The sequence below is a fragment of the Mustelus asterias genome, chromosome 9 (genome assembly GCF_964213995.1).
Source record: "Mustelus asterias chromosome 9, sMusAst1.hap1.1, whole genome shotgun sequence".
NCBI classification, from domain to species: Eukaryota; Metazoa; Chordata; class Chondrichthyes; order Carcharhiniformes; family Triakidae; genus Mustelus; species Mustelus asterias.
This window is the reverse complement of record NC_135809.1, coordinates 132958453-132978763: the sequence shown is the minus strand read 5'-3', so window position 1 is coordinate 132978763 and position 20311 is coordinate 132958453. Positions and strand designations below refer to the sequence as shown.

Here is a 20311-nt window from a genome sequence, read left to right as displayed (position 1 = left end):
CTGCTGCGGGAGCAGAGAATCCCACTGGCAGGGACAGCTGGAGACTTCCAGTCAATGTGTTTTAGGTACCAAGATGTAGGGGGAATTCTCCCAGCCCGCTGCACCAATGGATCAGGAGACATCAGCGGAGGCCGTTTCGTGGGTTCCCCGCTGGGCGCCACGGGCCTCCCTGCGTCTCTGCAGCTAAGAGTTTGAGCATCATCAGCTCCGTGGCGAGCTGATTTCAATATTTAAGTGAGCACTTCCATCTTATTAGCGGGCCTGGGACTGAAGTCTCCAGTCCCGCTCGCGTCTCCCTCCCACCCCGCCCAGAGTGGTTCACTCCAGTGGGGTTTGTTACTGCTCCCCACTAACGGGGAACAGGTGTCCTCACCCCGCTGGAGGGAACAGAGGCCACTGTGGCCCCCCCCCCAGGAGGTCGGGGGTAAGGGGGGGGGGTTGCCCCCTGGGCAGTGCCACCTAAGTGATCCTTAATTATTTATTTACATATGGTGGGTGGGCTTCTGACTTAAAATAGGATTCATCACATGTGGTGGACGAGGCACAGAATTTAAAGAAGTTTAAAAACTAATTTTAAGCTTTGTTAATAAAATTTCAACAGGTTGACGCTTTGTTTTATTCATTCATGGAATGTGGGCACCACTGGCAGGTATGATGTGGAGATGCTGACGTTGGACTGGGGCAAATCACGAGTAAGAAGTCTCACAACACCAGGTTAAAGTCCAACAGGTGTATTTGGAATCACGAGCTTTTGGAGCGCTGCTCCTTCCTCAGGTGAGTGACTCTGAAAGTGCTGCTCCTTCCTCAAGTGAGTCACTCACCTGAGGAAGGAGCAGCGCTCCAAAAGCTCGTGATACCAAATAAACCTGCTGGACTTTAACCTGGTGGTGTGAGACTTATCACCAGCAGGGCCAACATTTGTTGTCCATCCCTAATTGCCCTTGAACTGAGTGGTTTGCCAGACTATTTCAGAGGGCAGTTAAGAGTCAACCACATTGCTGTGGCCCTGGAGTCACATGCAGGCCAGACCGGGTAAGGTTTTAGTGAGCCTGATGGGTTTTTACAACAATGGTTTCATGGCCAACAATTCCAGATTTTATTGAATTCAAATTTCACGATCGGACATGGTGGGATTTGAACCCAGGCCCCAGAGCATTATCCTGGGTCTCTGGATTATTGGTCCAGTGATAATACCACTCTGCCACTGCTTCCTGTACGTGTTGAAATATTTTGTAAAGCAACAAACCAAATGTTCTAAGACATTGCCCGATTGGGTTGGCTGATGGAAGATGCTGTCTGTTAATCTGGAAATGAACTGGAGTGGAAAATTGAGCAATTACTTCAGAAAACAATTTTGAGCGCGGTTTCCTCCTGTTCAGTATTGGAAAGACTGAAGCCATTGTTTGCAATCCCCGCTCCGAACGACTGACTCCGTCCCTCTCCCTGGAACAGTCTGAGATTAAACCCATGTGTTCGTAAACTTGGGGTGGGAAATTACGGCCTCGCTCATCCCGATACCGTAAAATCCCGCCCGGGGTCAGCGGACCTTTCCATTGTCCTCCCCTCGCCCGCTGCGATTCCCGTGGCGGGCGGGGTGGTAAAATTCCAGCCTTGGTATCAGATTTGATGCTGAGGTGAGCATCTGACCACATACTTGTACCATCACAAAGACTTTCCATTCCCACCTCCAGAATTTTGACCTTTCTCTACTCATCTGCTGCCAAAATCTTCATCATTGCCTTTGTTACCTCTGTACTTGATTATTCGAACACACTCCTACCTTGTCTCCACATTCTCCCTCTGTAAACATCAAAAGCTCTGCTGCTCAAGCTTGTTAACTCACAGCAAGTCCCGTTCACCAATCACCCCTGGCCTCACCGACCCTCGATCAGGCAACATCTTGATTTTAAAATTCTCACTTCCATTTTGGAAATTCCTCCACCCCTTCCTATTGGTGTCATTTCCTCCAACCCCACAACCCCTCTGAGATATCTAAGTTCATCTCATTCTGGCTTCTTGATAAAGTTGCCAACTGTTATTAAATATATTGCTGAAGGTCCCATCATGTGACTTTCCCCCACATTCCAGCCATTAGTCGGCCAACACATCCATCCTTGTGATTTGCTGCCTTCCTACACCAGTTGGAAAGTAAAAAGACTCATTACCTCATTGGATAGAAGCCCTACAGTGCAGAAGGAGGCCATTTGGCCCATCGAGTTTGCACCGACAACAATCCCACCCCAGACCCTATCAGCACACATTTACCCCGCTGATTCCTCTAACCTACACATCCCGGCACAGTAAAGGGCAATTTAGCATGACCAATCAACTGAACCCGCACAGTTGCAACAATAATCATAGAATAGAATCATAGAATCCCTACGGTGCAGAAGGAGGCCATTCGGCCCATCAACTCTGCACCAACCTCAATCCCACCCAGGCCCTATTCCCGTAACCCCACATATTTACCCTGCTAATCTCCTGACACTAGAGTCAATTTTGCACGGTCAATCAACCTAACCTGCCCATCTTTGGAGTGTGGGAGGAAACCGGAGCACCCGGAGGAAACCCACGCAGACACGGGGAGAATGTGCAAACTCCACACAGACAGTGACCCGAGCCTCTGGCACTATGTGCCAGCAGTGCTAACCACTGTGCCTGCCACCGTATAATGCTCCTTTGATGCATCTTTGAATGTTTTATCACTTTAAAGATACTAAGTAAATATAAGTCTTTGTTACTGTGAGGAGAACAACTTCCAGTGTTCTGGAGTTGAGTTGATTCTGGAGTTGAGGGGGTTGGCTTATGAGGAGAGACTGAGTAGACTGGGACTATACTCATTTGAATTCAGAAGAATGGGGGTGATCTTATAGAAACATATAAGATTATGAAGGAGATAAGATAGAAGCAGGAAGGTTGTTTCCACCGACAGGTGAAACTAGAACTAGGAGGCATAGCCTCAAAATAAGGGGGAGCCGATTTAGGACTGAGTTGAGGAGAAACATCTTCATCCAAAGGGTTGCGAATCTGTGGAACTCCCTGCCTCGTGATGCTATCTCATTGAATGGTTTTAAGGCAAAGATAGATAGATTTTTGAACAGTAAAGGAACTAAGGGTTCTGATGAGCAGGTGGATAAGTGGAGCTGAGTCCATGAAAAGATCAGCCATGATCTTATTGAAAGGCGGAGCAGGCTCAAGGGGCCAGATGGCCTACGCCTGCTCCTAGTTCTTATGTTCTTATGTTAATAACACCAGCTTCCCTAGCTATCCATGTAATCCCTCACCCTTTGGACCATTTGGTAAATCTCTTCTGCACTGCTTTCCAAATCTTCGCAATCTTGCTGAGATGTGGCCCCCCCAGACTGGACACACCACACCCAGATCTTGGCCAACAGATGAGTAAGTGAAATTATCGTACTGTAAAGAGGATTACTGGAGTACACTGGAAAATGCTGATGACAGAGTTGAATAAGCAAAATAGAAGCAGTTTTACATGGCGACAAAACAAAATAATAAGAACATAAGAACATAAGAAATAGGAGCAGGAGTAGGCCATCTAGCCCCTCGAGCCTGCCCCGCCATTCAATAAGATCATGGCTGATCTGACGTGGATCAGTACCACTTACCCGCCTGATCCCCATAACCCTTAATTCCCTTACCGATCAGGAATCCATCCATCCGCGCTTTAAACATATTCAGCGAGGTAGCCTCCACCACCTCAGTGGGCAGAGAATTCCAGAGATTCACCACCCTCTGGGAGAAGAAGTTCCTCCTCAACTCTGTCTTAAACAGACCCCCCTTTATTTTGAGGCTGTGTCCTCTAGTTTTAACTTCCTTACTAAGTGGAAAGAATCTCTCCGCCTCCACCCTATCCAGCCCCCGCATTATCTCATAAGTCTCCATAAGATCCCCCCATATCCTTCTAAACTCCAACGAGTACAAACCCAATCTCCTCAGCCTCTCCTCATAATCCAAACCCCTCATCTCCAGTATCAACCTGGTGAACCTTCTCTGCACTCCCTCCAATGCCAATATATCCTTCCTCATATAAGGGGACCAATACTGCACACAGTATTCCAGCTGCGGCCTCACCAATGCCCTGTACAGGTGCATCAAGACATCCCTGCTTTTATATTCTATCCCCCTCGCGATATAGGCCAACATCACATTTGCCTTCTTGATCACCTGTTGTACCTGCAGACTGGGCTTTTGCGTCTCATGCACAAGGACCCCCAGGTCCCTTTGCACGGTAGCATGTTTTAATTTGTTTCCATTGAGATAGTAATCCCATTTGTTATTATTTCCTCCAAAGTGTATAACCTCGCATTTATCAACGTTATACTCCATTTGCCATATCCTCGCCCACTCACTCAGCCTGTCCAAATCTCTCTGCAGATCTTCTCCATCCTCCACACGATTCACTTTTCCACTTATCTTTGTGTCGTCTGCAAACTTCGTTACCCTACACTCCGTCCCCTCCTCCAGATCATCTATATAAATGGTAAATAGTTGCGGCCCGAGTACCGATCCCTGCGGCACGCCACTAGTTACCTTCCTCCAACCGGAAAAACACCCATTTATTCCGACTCTTTGCTTCCTGTCGGATAGCCAGTCCCCAATCCACTTTAACACACTACCCCCAACTCCGTGTGCCCTAATCTTCTTCAGCAGCCTTTTATGGGGCACCTTATCAAACGCCTTTTGGAAATCCAAAAACACCGCATCCACCGGTTCTCCTCCATCAACCGCCCTAGTCACATCTTCATAAAAATCCAACATGTTCGTCAAGCACGACTTTCCCCTCATGAATCCATGCTGCGTCTGATTGATCGAACCATTTCTATCCAGATGCCCTGCTATCTCCTCTTTAATAATGGATTCCAGCATTTTCCCTACTACAGACGTTAAGCTGACCGGCCTATAGTTACCCGCCTTTTGTCTCCTTCCTTTTTTAAAAAGCGGCGTAACATTAGCCGTTTTCCAATCAACCGGCACTACCCCAGAGGCATATAATAGGCAAAGAAATGACAAAATTCAATCGGAGGGGTGATCTTGAGCCTGCATTCATCATCTATGCGAATGCTGGCAGGGGCTCAAGATATGGAAGTCGAAGATCTCGCTGGCGAGATCATGATCTCGGATCTTGCCCACCCCTTGTCAGCAACATCAAGCCCATAACGCGATATTATTATTAGTTAATATTATACGGAATATCAAAACAAGATGTGAGCTTCTCCAACTGAATATAATTCAGTCACTTTGACTCAGGCAATGGCACACATGCGTCCATGTGGATATTCAATGCCAAAGACTTTGGGTGGGAATTTCTGGCACTCCCCACGACGTGTTTTCTGGTGGCAGAGGCGGCTCACCATTGGCTGCCTGGGGAATTTTCCGGTGCTGCCAATATCTACGGCAGTTTGCATGGTTCTCCCGTCTCGCCGTGGCTGGGTCGCCTTCAACGGGTCGGAAGATTTTTCCCTGCAGAAAGGGCCGGAAAATCCCACCCTTTGTTCTGCGGACACAACATTTAATCTGCTGCTTCAGAGCAAGAAGTTTAACAACACCAGGTTAAAGTCCAACAAGTTTATTTGGTAGCAAAAGCCACAAGCTTTTGGAGCCTTAAGCCCCTTCTTCAGGTGAGTGGGAATTCTGTTCACAAACAGGGCATATAAAGACACAAACTCAATTTACATGAATAATAGTTGGAATGCGAATACTTATAGCCAATCAAGTCTTTAAGATACAAACAATGTGAGTGGAGAGCGCATTAAGACAGGTTAAAGAGATGTGTATTGTCTCCAGACAGGACAGCCAGTGAAATTCTGCAAGTCCAGGCAAGCCGTGGGGATTGTTTGTACCTTTAAGACTTGATTAGCTGTAAGTATTCGCATTCCAACCATTATTCTGTAAATTGAGTCTGTGTCTTTATATGCCCTTTTTGTGAACAGAATTCCCACTCACCTGAAGAAGGAGCTTAAGGCTCCGAAAGCTAGTGGCTTTTGCTACCAAATAAACCTGTTGGACTTTAACCTGGTGTTGTTAAACTTCTTACTGTGTTTACCCCAGTCCAACGCCGGCATCTCCACATCATGGCTTCAGAGCAAAACAGATCCTTACGCGGCACCACATGACATTTCTATTGTACTTCAAAGAAATAAACATACATTATCTATGCTTTCTGTTGCCCCAAGTAAGTTTCATATCACTCAAAATATACTAAGAAAAGCTCTAAGAAAAATATTCTAAGAAAAAGAGAGTCTTACCATCACAAGGGACAATGATTTTAATATTATTTCTTAACTTTACTTTTAAGGTAATGCAGTGAAAATATTTATCAGCAATAACCTGCTTGCTCTTTTCCCTTTTGGGTGAGTTAAAGTTAAAAACATTGATGATGTCCTTATGGGGTTTTTCCCAACACAATTAAGGCCTCCACTATTGAATGGACTTTATCTTTAAAAGAATCTTTCTTTTCTATTTTTCATGAACATACATGTACAGTGGTGAGAAATTTGATACAACATATTTTTGTTCTCACATACACACGCTACAGAGAACTTGATTTTGCTATTTGCATCTCGGGCCAAGTTTGCAGGGACATGATAATGTTGCACAGCTTGATCTTTCATCAGTAAAATTCCCGGATTTGGCACTAACACAACATAACAGGAGGGTAAGTTTGTACAGCTCTTCCACCTGCAACACTGGGGGTTCGTTAAGGAGTGAAATCCTGCAGACGTTTCCAGCTATGCATTCTCGTACAGCATTTATACACGCACTCAACTGTTATTTGGACGAAATTACTTTATTGCAATTTGGTAAAAGAGAAGTTATCTGCTCTGAGAAGTTACTTGTTGCTGCACTGACTTGCTTTGCCAAGAAGCAGCAGCAGATTTAGAGCATTCTTTATCCGGTGAAGAGCTTACTTGTGCATTGCGTCAGTGAAATGTACAGAGTGAAAGCCAGGTGTTTGCCCACTGGGAGGAATGGAAACTCACCCAGGACGATTAATTTGTAATGCTCAATTCTCAAAAACTGCCATGACAAATTTAATTTTCAGCTGAAAACCTTTCCCAATATCGGGGAGAGTCTGTATCTGGCAGGAGTGTGAAAGTAAGACTGCTGCGTTTAATGTAGCATGCCTAGAAATAAATGCCAGCCCGAGGTGGATTGTTTCTTGAGATTGCCCACAACATCTGCCACTGACAAGAAAGGAAGAACTCTATTTTGGTGGTACTTCATGTTGCCAGAGACACAAGTGGCACCTCAGTTACATTATGGTGCTGTCAAGTTCCAGCCTTTCACAATGACAGTGCTGTAAATGCACACATGTACACAGCCTGCAGTTCAAAACATTTCAGCTGATTTTGAATGGATGAATGGAGGCATTATTTGTCAATTGCTGTGAAAACTCAATAGAATAATTATTAAATAATCCCAGCACTATAAAACGACACATGTTCAAATCAAATTTCTTACCCAAAATTTATTAGTATCTATTGCAAGCTTTGTGGTTTGGCAACAGCATAAAAGAAAAGAATGCAATATATGACTGAGTTCCACATAACCGTACTTTGAAAATATATCAACTGTAATATCACATTCTTCTCCAGGTTAGAAACTAGAATTATTTTATTTTATTAAGGCTACATATATTGGCAGAATGTCACAGAGTGACCCTGTACGAATGGGCTTTCACACTTTTAAATGCCACGGCCATCTGGTGGGTATTCAGAAATCACACAAACCTTGAAAGTCAAACACAGCACATATGCATTTGTATTTGACAGCAAAATGCTAATATGGATTTTTATGAAAAGCATTGAAATTTGCATACACTTGCCTGGATGGGTGCAGCTCCAACAACACTCAAGAAGCTTGACACCATCCAGGACAAAGCAGTCCACTTGATTGGCACCACATCTACAAACATTCAATCCCTCCACCACCAACACTCAGTAGCAGCAGTGTGTACTATCTACAGAATGCCCTGTAGCAATTCACCAAAGATCCTTAAGAAAGCACCTTCCAAACCCACGACCACTTCCATCTAGGACAAGGGCAGCAGATAAATGGGAACACCACCACCTGCAAGTTCCCCTCCAAGCCACTCACCATCTTGACTTGGAAATATATCGCCGTTCCTTCACCATCGCTGGATCAAAATCCTGGAATTCCCTCCCTAATGGCACTGTGGGTCAACCCACAGCATGTGGACAGCAGCGATTCAAGAAGGCAGCGATTCAAGAAGGCAGCTCACCATCACCTTCTCAAGAGCAACTAGGGATGGGCAATAAATGCTGGCCAGCCAACGATGCCCATGTCCCACGAATAAATAAGAATGAATTTTAAGAATATATATTCCACATGATAATATAAAAGGGTTCAAATCTTCTCTTTAACATGTGCAACCTCATGTCACAAACTTGTTAAATCTCCCAGTTTCATTGATAAGTGAGCAGGACTGAATGAAATGCATCTAAGGATACTGAGGAAAGTGAGGTGGAAATAGCGAAGGCACTGGCCACAATCTTCCCTTTCTCGTTAGAAGCAAGGGTGCCAGAGGACTGGAGAATCACAAATATTACTCCCTTGTCCAAAAAAGGATGTAACAATAAACCCAGCAACTACAGCTCAGTCAGTTTACCCTGGGTTGTCAGGAAGCTTTTAGAAACGATAATTAAGGACACAAGTCACAGTCACTTGGACAAATGCAAGTTATTTAAGGAAATCCAGTAAATTGTGCTTAGCTAACTTGTTTGAGTTTTTTTGATGAGGGATCAGAGGATTGGTACGAGTAATGTGGTCAATGTGGTGTAGATGGACTTCCAAAAGGCATTTGGTAAAGTGCCACACAACAGACTGTGAGCAAAGTTAACGTCCATGGGATAAAAGGGATAGTGGCAGCATGAATGCAAAGTTGGCTGAATGACAGGAAGCAGAGAATAGTGGAGAAAGGTTGGTTTTTTGGACAGGAGGAAGATATATATTGAGGTTCTCTAGGAGTCACCAGGACCTCTGCTTTTCTAGATTTATTTAGATGACTGAAACTTAAATATGCCGGGCACAATTTCAAAATTTGCAGATGGTACAAAACTTGGAAGCATTATGAACCATGGAGAGGATATGGAACACAGAGGGCTGATGGAATGGGTAGACATGTGGTAATTGAAATTCAACACAGAGAAGTGTGAAGTGATTCATTGCGTAGGAAGAACGCAGAGAAGCAAAATTTAAAAAAGATGCAAATTTAAAGGTGGTATAGGGGCAGAGGGATCTGGATGCATATGTACCAATTGTTGAAGGTGGAAGAGCAGAGCATGTTTAATAAAACAGAAGAGACTGTGGGCTTTATATATAGGGGCATAGAGTACAAGAACAAGGGGGTTATAGTCAATCTTTGTGGGACATTGGTTCAGCCTCAGTTGCTCATAAACACATGAAATAGGAGCATGAGTCGGCTATTTGGCCACTTGAGCTTGCTCCAAAATTAAATATGATCATGGCTGATCTGTTTGGATCAATTGGACTGTTGCGTCCAATTCTGGGCACCGTACTTTAGGAAGGATGTGAAGGCTGTGGCCAAACGGGCCACCTAAGATGGCGATTTGCAAGAGCACGCTGGGATAACAGGACAAGCACTGAAACAGAGAGGGTGCATCCTCAAAAGAAATTGGGCCGAGATAAACAGGCTGCAGCTGCAGGAGCTGGAATATACAGGATATCGGCCATCTCACGGTCAAACCGGGTTGTTTACCAGACACAGGGGCACCTTAGCCCCTTATTTAGGAGGGAGGTATGCGACCTTCATGCCTCCAGCACCTACAGGCATGGCCGTTGGGTACACACCCAGAGATCGGTGTGGCAGCACCTGATTGGACTCTTAGCGATCAGGGTGATCAAGCCCTGATCGATTGATTGGCAATGGCCAAAAAGGATGCGAAAACCAACAAAGTATAAAGGGTGCTGCGCAACAGAAGAATCTCTCTGTCTCCCCAACGAAGAAATGACAACAATGGTGACCATTGCCAGCAAGACCAGCACGAGGAGAGCCACCACACCAAAGAAGGAAGGAAGACCAGAGGCAGAGTATCAGACCAGACCAAAGCACCAGACTACGCAGAGGACTACGGAGACCAACCTGCAGATAAAGGCCAATATCTGCCTGGGTACTTGCCAGTCACACAAAAGCTCAGTCAAGGTCTAGTCTTGGACTTGAACTTTAGTATTCTGCAAGATAACTTAAGATTGATTGGATGGGTGATTGGTAATTGTGTGTGTGAATAAATATTATTGTACTAACAAGAAGTCTACTCGCAATACTTTGTCCACCGTATAAAGGTTAAAACAGACTGTGCGGCAGGCACAACAAGGCATTGGAGAGAGTGGAGAAAAAATTTACAAGAATGATTCCAGGGATGATCCACCAGATGTCAATATACAGCATAGCATTACAACAACACGCAGCAAACCTGTCCTATATCCCACCTATTGGAATAAATCTAACTTTCTGGGTCAATCGATTCAATACAACCTTACAGACTACTCATTATAAGTACCAAAAACTGGGTCAACACATTCTTCTCAAAATGCAGAATGTAGATTAGATTCACACAGGCACAAGATTTCAAAACATGACAATGCTCATGCAAGTTTAATTTTAATTTTTAGGCCTAGGAATTGTGATTTTTATGAGTTCTCCCTTAAGCAATCCTTTGAATATTATATGACCTGAGCTATCTCAACCCCAAATAGAACTTCAAAGTGGAATGACAGATCTAACAGATTCGTTGAAAGATTTGAAACATTGGTTTTAAAAAATCAACTGGTTCTGGTTCCTGCAGCTGAATAACGGAGATTACATAAGACAAAAAAAAAACAAATATTTATTAAAAATCCTAGTTTTCCCTGTCTACCTGTGGTAAATAACATTTAAACGCAGAATAGAAAAGTTTTGTAGAGCACACACTCTTTTTTTTCCAAACTGCATGAAGATGGAGCTGCATGGAATACTGTATACTGCTACGACTCTCACCAACTTTTACAGATGCACCATAGAAAGCATCCTTCCTGGATGTATCACAGCTTGGTATGACTCCTGCTCTGGTCAAGATCACATGAAAGGGTCGTGAATGTAGCCCAGTCCATCACGCAAACCAGCCTCAATCCATTGACTCTGTCCACTCTTCCCACTGACTTGGAAAAGCAGCCAGCATAATCAAGAACCCCACGCACCCCGGACATGCTCTCTTCCACCTTCTCCCATTGGGAGAAAGATACAGAAGTCTAAGAACACGTACCAACCAACTCAAGAACAGCTTCTTCCCTGCTGCCATCAGACTTTTAAATGGACCTATTATATATTAGCTGATCTTTCTCTTCATCCTATCTGTAACTGCAACTCGATATTCTGCACCCTCCCCTTTCCTTCTCCCCTATGTACTCTATGAATGGTATGTTTTGTCTGTATAGCACGCAAGAAACAATACTTTTCACTGTATCCCAATATATGTGATAATAATAAATCAAATCAAATCAAAACTAGTTACTATACAACAGATACTGAATACATTCTGGATAATCTTTGAATAAAATTTGAAAGTAGAAGCCCAAATTAATTATGATCATTTTTGCATATAATGCAGTAATATCACCAGCCTTATTAAAGGATGGCTGAGAATGTCTTACCTCCATTCTTGCCTATTTGACGAAAGCAGCGCCAGAACATTCGTATAAATGAAGCTCGATTGTAAGGGGTGGCTTTGATAAAGGTGAATTCACGAAACAAAATGTGACTTCCATGTTGGACACTGTTAAAACTAAATAGAAAAATAAGCATCAATTATGAGTCATACACACAAACAAACAACTGAATAATTCCATTCATTACTGAGGTTCTATTAATTCTTGGGCGACGCTAGCAAGGCCACCATTTGTTGCCCATCCCTAATTATCCATGGACTGAATGGCTTGCTAAGTGTAAACCATATTGCTGTGGATCTGGAGTCACATATTGCTCAATGATTCGTAGTATACAAACATAGAAAATACATGCAGGAGTAGGCCATTCAGCCCTTCGAGCCTATTCAGCCTATCCTCATAAATTGGGGAAAAGCCAATCTTACCAAGCTGAGATGTGGGACTGAAATATCCTGGTTTGTCTACCCAATGGCCTCCCAACCTGTCACGGTGAGATTGGCGATGCCTTGGCTGGCCCACCCATGCCCCAGTTGAGGTCCTTAAGTAGCCAATTAGTGACCACTTAAAGGCCATTTCCACCCAACCTCAATTTTGAGGAAAATCTGATGAGAGGGGTTCAGGGGCCGAGAGCAAGTTTGGCAAGTCAAGTGTCAAGGTGCAGTATCTATCTCTGTCAAAAACCCTAACCCCATCCAGGTCTGCCCCTCCTGTGGGCATTCCTGGACTCCAGGGCTTTGAATTTAGGGATTATTTGTAATCTCAGTCCTTGCCATTGCTGATACTGGTGTAAGTAGATTGGCTGGCAGGAGGAGGAAAACCCTGTCTCTTGTCAAGTAGTGCTCCCTATAGGGTAGCTAGTATCAGAGGGGATGTGTTCGCCCGCTGACTCTTCAGCTGGTTGGGTGGGAAACCTAGACATCTGGAAAATCCTGCCCGTGATTTTACAAAAGTGGACAGGAAATAGCTACTTGATGGCAAATCGAGAGGCATTCAAAGAGAGGATAAAGAGAGTTCAGAACAAGTACGTCCCCACAAGAAAAAGGGCGGATCTCGCAAATCTAGACCATCCCTTTTTCTGCTGCCAGCCTGAACACAAAGTCCTGCTTCTGTGCCATAATTATTTCTGTCCATTTCTAGTGTATATATGAGTGTACGCCATGTTTGGTGTAAAAAATAAAGACCGTAGATTCAAAATTATCCCCTGAAAACTAACCTTTAAAGGCATATCCAGTCACTGCATGCAATACTTCATATTTTGCAATTGAAACATGATTTAGTTTGAACTGACTTAACTGGCATGTGCCAAAACCCAGTGACAAGTCTGCATCAGCATCACGAGACAATCAGAACATCAAACACTCTCCAGAGTAGATTCCAGAAAATAATGACAGGAAACACAAATGTCTTCAAGTTATAAAGAAAATGCAAAGAGCAAAGCTTTTCAATGAAGAAAGCAGAATTTCAATGGCTATCAGTAAGTGGATAAATGATATGATGAAGTGATTTTTGGTAAATGATATGATTAAGTGATTTTGAAATACAAGACGTTTGTGATAAAATCAGTAAATGCCAGGATAAGGCCACACTGGGCCAGGTGAAGACTGATGTAGTGCAAACCCACCACAATTCACATTAGTGGAATCGTAAAGGATCTAAAGCACAAGGACATTTCATTGAAGGAGCTATTACATTGCAAGTGAATAAACATGAAGTTCAAAGCCCTTTTTTCAGCTTTATAATGATTTATTAAGTACAGCTTGCCTTTTGTAGTTTGACTTCAGTCAGCATTAATTTACATTGCAGCTGGATTGAAAGATAAAAAAGAACCCCTACCTGAAACTTCTTTACTCCTTTCATTTATACAACAGAAACTTTTTTTAAAAATTCTTTGGTTAATCTTCATTTGGAAAATAGTTTGAGCAGACAGAAACTGAAGCAAGATTCACAAGAGTATATCCAGATCAGTGATTTCCTTCCTGCATTTTTTTTCAACTTTATAAAGACAAATTCACAGAAATTCATTCATGTTGTGATTTCCTACATTTATATCAATGATACAATGATGCAGAAGGCCACTTGGCCCATTTTGCTTACGCCAGCATTTTGAAAGAGCTATCCAGTTATTTCCAATTTCTCTTCTCTTTCCCAATAGTCCTGCAAACCTTTCCTTTTCAAGTACAGATCCAATTCCCTTTCTGGAATTACTATTTAGTCAACATTGCAGATCATAACAATCTAACTTTAAACAAGTCTACTCATTTCCCACATGGCTATTTTACTTATGCGCCCTAGTTACTGTCCTTCCTGCCTGTGGAAACAATCCTTCTCTACCTCATCTATCGAAAAACCTTCACAACTTTAAACAATAACTACTCAGTACTTTGTATAGCTTTGTCATATCTCCCTATAATCTCTCTGCTCTAAGGAGTGCAACCACAGCTTCCACACTCTCATCATACAAGTGATGTGCCTCATTCCTGGTCCAGTTCTAGTAAATCTTGTACCTTCTCCAAGTACATGACATCTTTCCTAAGGTGTGGAACCCAGAATTAGACACAATACTCCAGCCGAGAGCTAACCAGTGATTCAGGAATGTTCAGCATAACTTCCTTGTTTCTGCACACACTGTGACTACACTTATAAAGTCCTGTATCACATGGTAATTTTGCTTCTTTTAAAATAAAACCTCATCAACCTATTTTGCCACTTTCACAGAATTGTGTTTGTGAAATTAAGAATAGAAGCCAATATCCGAGTCTGTATCGCGGCAGAAATGCATTACATAATGGATCTTGGGGCATTGGTCAGCAATGTTCTATTCATCGGCCTCATTTACAGCCTCTTTAAGCATTCCCAACTTGTTAACATACAAGATACACATATGCATAATCACTTGAGCACACAGCAAGAAGATTCTGACGGTAAGAGGTCTAAATTCCCTACGTGGAACAGATTATACACAATAAAATGTGTAAATAAACAACAGGTATGCATTTTTGGAGTTTTAACTTGTATCTCCTATCCTGACTTGTATCATAAGGGATAAGGTAGGAGTAGGTAAAATGCTCTTCCAGTGAGCCAGTGCACCCTCGATGGGCTGAATGGCCTCCTTCTGCATTAAATGATTCTGTGATTACGTATATTTTTAAAAAAATGTTTTTGGAATGTGGACAGCTGGCAATGTGACATTATTGCTCATCCTAGTTGCCAGGGGGGTGTTAAAGAGGTAATGATATGATTGGTACTAAAGTCATGATCATGTATTGGAGCTAACCCTAGTATGAATTCTTCTTTTCTCTTCCCACGCCTCTTGGTGCATGAGGCAGACAAAGCACACACTTACATCTGCTTCCATAGCTGGTCTTTTTCCTCCAACAGGTCACTTAGATTATAGCTTGAAGGCATCACTCCACACCAAGATGGCTGACCTGGAGTCCAAAGGTGTGCAAGTTAGGTTGATTGGCCATGCTAAATTGACCCCAGTGTCAGGGGATAGCAGGGTAAATATGTGGGATTATGGGAATAGGACCTGGGTGGGATTGTGGTTGGCGCAGACTTGATGGGCTGAATGGCCTCCTTCTGTACTGTAGGGATTCTATGGTTCTATGGTTCTCTCCTATTCCTACTACCTGCCATAGGCGTATTAGCAGGATCATACAGGTTGATAATCAAACTGTAAATCACCAAGTCCTGGAGTGAGACTTGAGCCTGGAGCTTCTGGCTCAGAGGTGCTACTCACTGTGCTACAAGACCTCTCCTGATAGCAGTTACAAGATTACAGATTGGCACTGGTGTGGTAGGATTCCTGGCATAGTTCCATCTGCTTATCTGGACTGCATTTTTAAGGGCAGTCTGAAATACACAGGAGTACTAAATTTTCCTTTCTGATTACAAGCCAATTTATCAATAAATACAGAAGCACAGATCAGACTAATTGCTCCTGAAGTAACTGTATTAAATTAATAGTAGACAGCTCCCTACAATCCGACTCTTTCAGCATCACTGCATTGATCTCATCAAGTTAACTACCTCACAGTATCATTCCAGTAATCTGCATGTCTCTTGGGTGTTCTGTCCTTTGAAGCTTAATCTTCTCGTGATTTGTGATCTGTTCCAGCTTTCCAATTCTCACCTAGAACTTGGACTTAAATTGATCAAAGGATTTTTTTTTGTACTTTTAGCTCAATCATTTCAAGGCCAAAGTATACGATGTGAAGCTTGTATCAGTGAATTCGCCAATGAAGCTGTACAAATCTTGAGGTGGTTTAATTAAGGGTTGATCTGGACAAAGTGTGGTGGTGTGTTATAGCTCACTGAGGGAGTCTGAGTCGCTGTGGCAACATACACTTTTAAAAACACGTTGTAGTCTGGAGCTACGGATAGTGAGGCATTAATGTTCTTTCCATCACACAGCTAACCAGAAACTTAAAAATTAAAATTAGCGCATGAGGCTTAAACAGTATCGCTTTAGACATGCTCATGGTTAGTCAACATTTTCTGCTGGAAAACATTGCTGTATTAGTTCAATCCTTAATCTTAACCAGTGCAATGAAAAGAGCTCGCTTTCTCTAACTCTCCTAACTAAAGCCTCTTGGCCTTGGTATCATCTTAGTAAATTTCCTATGCACCCTCTCTCCGACCTTGAAATTGACCCAAAGGTGTGGTGGTTGAAACTGAACACAATATTCTATCTGTAGCCTCAACAATAATTTGTACATGCGTTGTCCTCTGTCTACACTTCCCGCTGCCTCGGAAAAGCAGCCAGCATAATTAAGGACCCCACACACCCTGGACATACTCTCTTCCACCTAATTCCGTCAGGAAAAAGATACAAAAGTCTGAGGTCACATACCAACTGACTCAAGAACAGCTTCTTCCCTGCTGCTGTCAGACTTTGAGTGGACCTACCTTGCACTAAATTGATCTTTCTCTACACTATGACTGTCAACACTACATTCTGCACTCTCTCCTTTCCTTCTGCATGAATGGTATGTTTTGTCTCTATAGCGCGCAAGAAACAATACTTTTCACTGTATATTAATATATGACTCTCACCAACTTTTACAGATGCACCATAGAAAGCATTCTTTCTGGTTGCATCGCAGCTTGGTATGGCTCCTGCTCTGCCCAAGACCACAAGGAACTACAAAAGGTCGTGAATGTAGCTCAATCCATCACGCAAACCAGACTCCCATCCATTGGCTCTGTCTACACTTCCCGCTGCCTCGGCAAAGCAGCAGGCATAATTAAGGACCCAATCTACCCCGGACATTCTCTCTTCCACCTTCTTCCATCGGGAAAAAGATACAAAAGTCTGAGGTCACCAACCGACTCAAGAACAGCTTCTTCCCGGCTGCTGTCAGACTTTTGAATGGACTTACGTTGCATTAAGTTGATCTTTCTCTACACCCTAGCTATGACTGTAACACTACATTCTGCACTCTCTCGTTTCCTTCTCTATGAATGGTATGCTTTGTCTGCATAGTGCACAAGAAACAATACTTTTCACTGTATGTTAATACATGTGACAATAATAAATCAAATAAAATAAAATCAAAATGTGACAATAATAAAACAAATCAAAATGTATAAAAGCTAGGATTCCAGATGCTATTTTCGCTACCCATATTTTATCAACTTATCCTTCCACTCTTCATGATTTGAATGTAATATCTTCATGCCTACACCAGCATGACAACTGGAGCTAAATGTAGAAAATGTCCTCCTGGCTAACTTTAGTCAGGTTTATCCAATAGTTGGTACAGGAATCTTTGTCCACTGTTGAATTCATTGCAATAATTATGCCAAAATAGGATTATTATTCAAATAGAAAGCACCTTGGACAAGAAAACTTTGGTCTTTAATTTATAGGAAGGCTTTTGAACTAAAAAAGGCAAAGAAAATGTCAGGGCATTCCTTAAAATTCAGATAATAAGATATTGAATACATATCAACTTAGGCAACTGGAGGTTTTTTGTGCTTTAGAAAAATCTCACAGTCAGGTTAAAGAGTAGCCTTTACTTTTGCTGAACTGACGCCAGAATTTCAAATACAAAGAGCACCCTTTCCATTCTGGAGTTATCAATAATGATGACACCATCTCTTTTACACAACTCAATCTTTGTTTCAAAGTATTGAGCAGGTCACAAATTCATTTTATGAATTGTTTGGATTCATAAGAGCCATGGTCAGGACGAGGGTGCGGCCCATGGGTCTGCACTGAAAACCAATAGAAGCGGCACGGTGGCACAGTGGTTAGCACTGCTGCCTCACAGCACCAGGGACCCGGGTTCGATTACCAGCTGGGTCACTGTCTGTGTGGAGTTTGTACATTCTCCCCGTGTCTGCGTGGGTTTCCTCCGGGTGCTCCGGTTTCCTCCCACAGTGCAAAGATGTGCGGGTTGGGTGGATTGGCCATGCTAAATTGCCCCATAGTATCAGGGGGACTTGTTAGGGTAAATGCATGGGGTTATGGGGAGAGGGCCTGGGTGGGAATGTGGTCGGTGCAGACTTGATGGGCCAAAAAGCCTCCTTCTGCACCATAGGATTCTATGATTCCCCGAAACTCCAAGTTATCTCATTTCAGGAGTTAGTGTCATGAATGTGCCAGTGGGTTAAAGGCCACCAGCATTTCAAAAGGTATTGCACAGGATGTGAATCCCAATAACAAAATTAGTGGACAGACGAAAAGAATACATCATCCTGCTAATAGGAAACACTTTGGGTAGACGAATGTACCATCCAGGGAAGCCATACATATATATTAATTTTTTAGAACTATAGAGGCTGGGGGGATAAACAGCCAATACACAGAAAGAACCATCAAAGGGAAATTATAATATAATTGGCAGCCATTTCGCAGGAACAGAGAGGCAGATTCTATCGAGCAGCCTGAGGGACAGGTTTCCATCTCGCAGCCTGTAAGCCAATTCTCACTAGCAGCCCAGAAGCAAGAGTGCAGAAACCTTTGTGGAGGCTGTTAAAACCCATATCTTTGCTGAACCAAGAAGAGTCGCTCCCCAGAATAACTATTCAATCGTATACAGTATAGAAACTATAATCTGGCCTTTACTTATAGATATATTGAACTGGATGTTGTTTGGTAAGAGGGAAGTCCTGAAAGAGTACTTAGAAACAAAAAGGGTAATTTCTACTTAAACTGTGTGAGTGTGTTTGGTAATTTCTTGTACATAACTGTTTTATAGTCTTGTTTGTGTCTATGTGTCTTTTCTTTGTAATAAATAGCCTTTATTAAGTGTTATACTATGAATGGGCTGGTTACTGTTCTCACTGGGTCTCATACATGGCTCCTCACATCATTCCTGTAAACAAAACTATACACCACCACGGACCAATGTCCCAGGTTGGGACACCCTCACAAATAACATCAGCTGGGTTTGTGACAGTTCCCATCAATTCTTCATACGTTTTGAACTATATTATGGAGTCTGTGTTTACTGAGGAAGATCATGTCTTCGACTCTGAGGCAGAGAGAGGCTCTGGATTTGAGTCCCACTCCAGGACTTGATGACCAAGGGAGTTGCATGCATGACATGGCCAAATAGGTTGATTAGTGACCTGTAATCCCTTCCAATACACCTATGACAAGCGGTAAGAATGGGAGAGTTTTCTGGTCAGCAATGCGTGATGTGCAGTTCTGCCCCTCAAGCCGTAGCCGTTGGTTACAGGCTACTAAAGTGTTCGAGGAAAAACTAGTTATGAAAACAGACATAAGCACATGCTTTCTCTGCCTTATGTGTCACTTGATCTATTCCTCACTCCAAAGTCTCTAAATCTAAGTTACTGCAACTGGCATAAAAACTGGCTTATAAATCATATCAGCTAAAAGAAAGTCATACTTGCATCCGACATGGTGAATAACAAGGGCTTGTTCATATTTGGCATATATTATGGCTGGAATTTCACCGGCCCACTCACCACAGGAATCAGAGCAGGTGAGGGGCAGAGCATGGGAAGGTCCGTTGACCTCGAGCAGGACTGTACGGTTTCGGGACGAGCGAAGGTGTAAAATCCCGTTTTATATCTCCAAGTTTGCAAGTCATCAACAACTATTATGTGTATGTAATAAGATTTAGAGTAATTGTTTAAATTGTTTGGCCTCTCCTACAGTGATTGTGAAACGGATACTCTGAATTTGCCAATTTTTATAAAAATTAATATTGACCCAGATTTTGTGGTCATTGGGGGATTAACCATTCACCCCACTTAAAATTTGCCCATAGACATCCCAGTGGGCTTTTGAATGAGAATTTGCAGTAATTAGAAATTCAAACAACTCAGTGCCCTCTACAGTATATCCGGAATATGAATAGAATAGGCAGCAGGGGCTCTTAAGCCCGGTGCTGAGTCAAATCGAAAAGCACAGATAGTAAAATAAGGCAAGGGAAAGGAAGATGGGATTATGATACAGAGACAATGAATGCAGAAAGAAGTAAGAAAAAATGATATATTTGTCTTTGTACATGTATCCAGAGTCCAGAATCAGAAGTCAGCTGGGATGTTTCTTCTGAAGGGACGTTGGCTGATTGAAGAAAGACCGCATCTTTTCCAGAGTGAAGCTTCCATGACAGGAGAAGGCATGCAGAAT

The 20311-nt window shown here is 42.8% G+C and overlaps 1 protein-coding gene across 1 annotated transcript in view; it reads right to left on the bottom strand.

Moving 5' to 3' along the window:
- cstpp1 (centriolar satellite-associated tubulin polyglutamylase complex regulator 1) overlaps nt 1-20311 on the bottom strand; it is a 285867-nt gene that overhangs the window by 109237 nt on the left and 156319 nt on the right. Inside the window, exon 3 of the mRNA XM_078221049.1 lies at nt 11692-11822. Coding sequence (XP_078077175.1) covers nt 11692-11822 — 131 coding nt within the window. The remainder of the gene's footprint in view (nt 1-11691; nt 11823-20311) is intronic.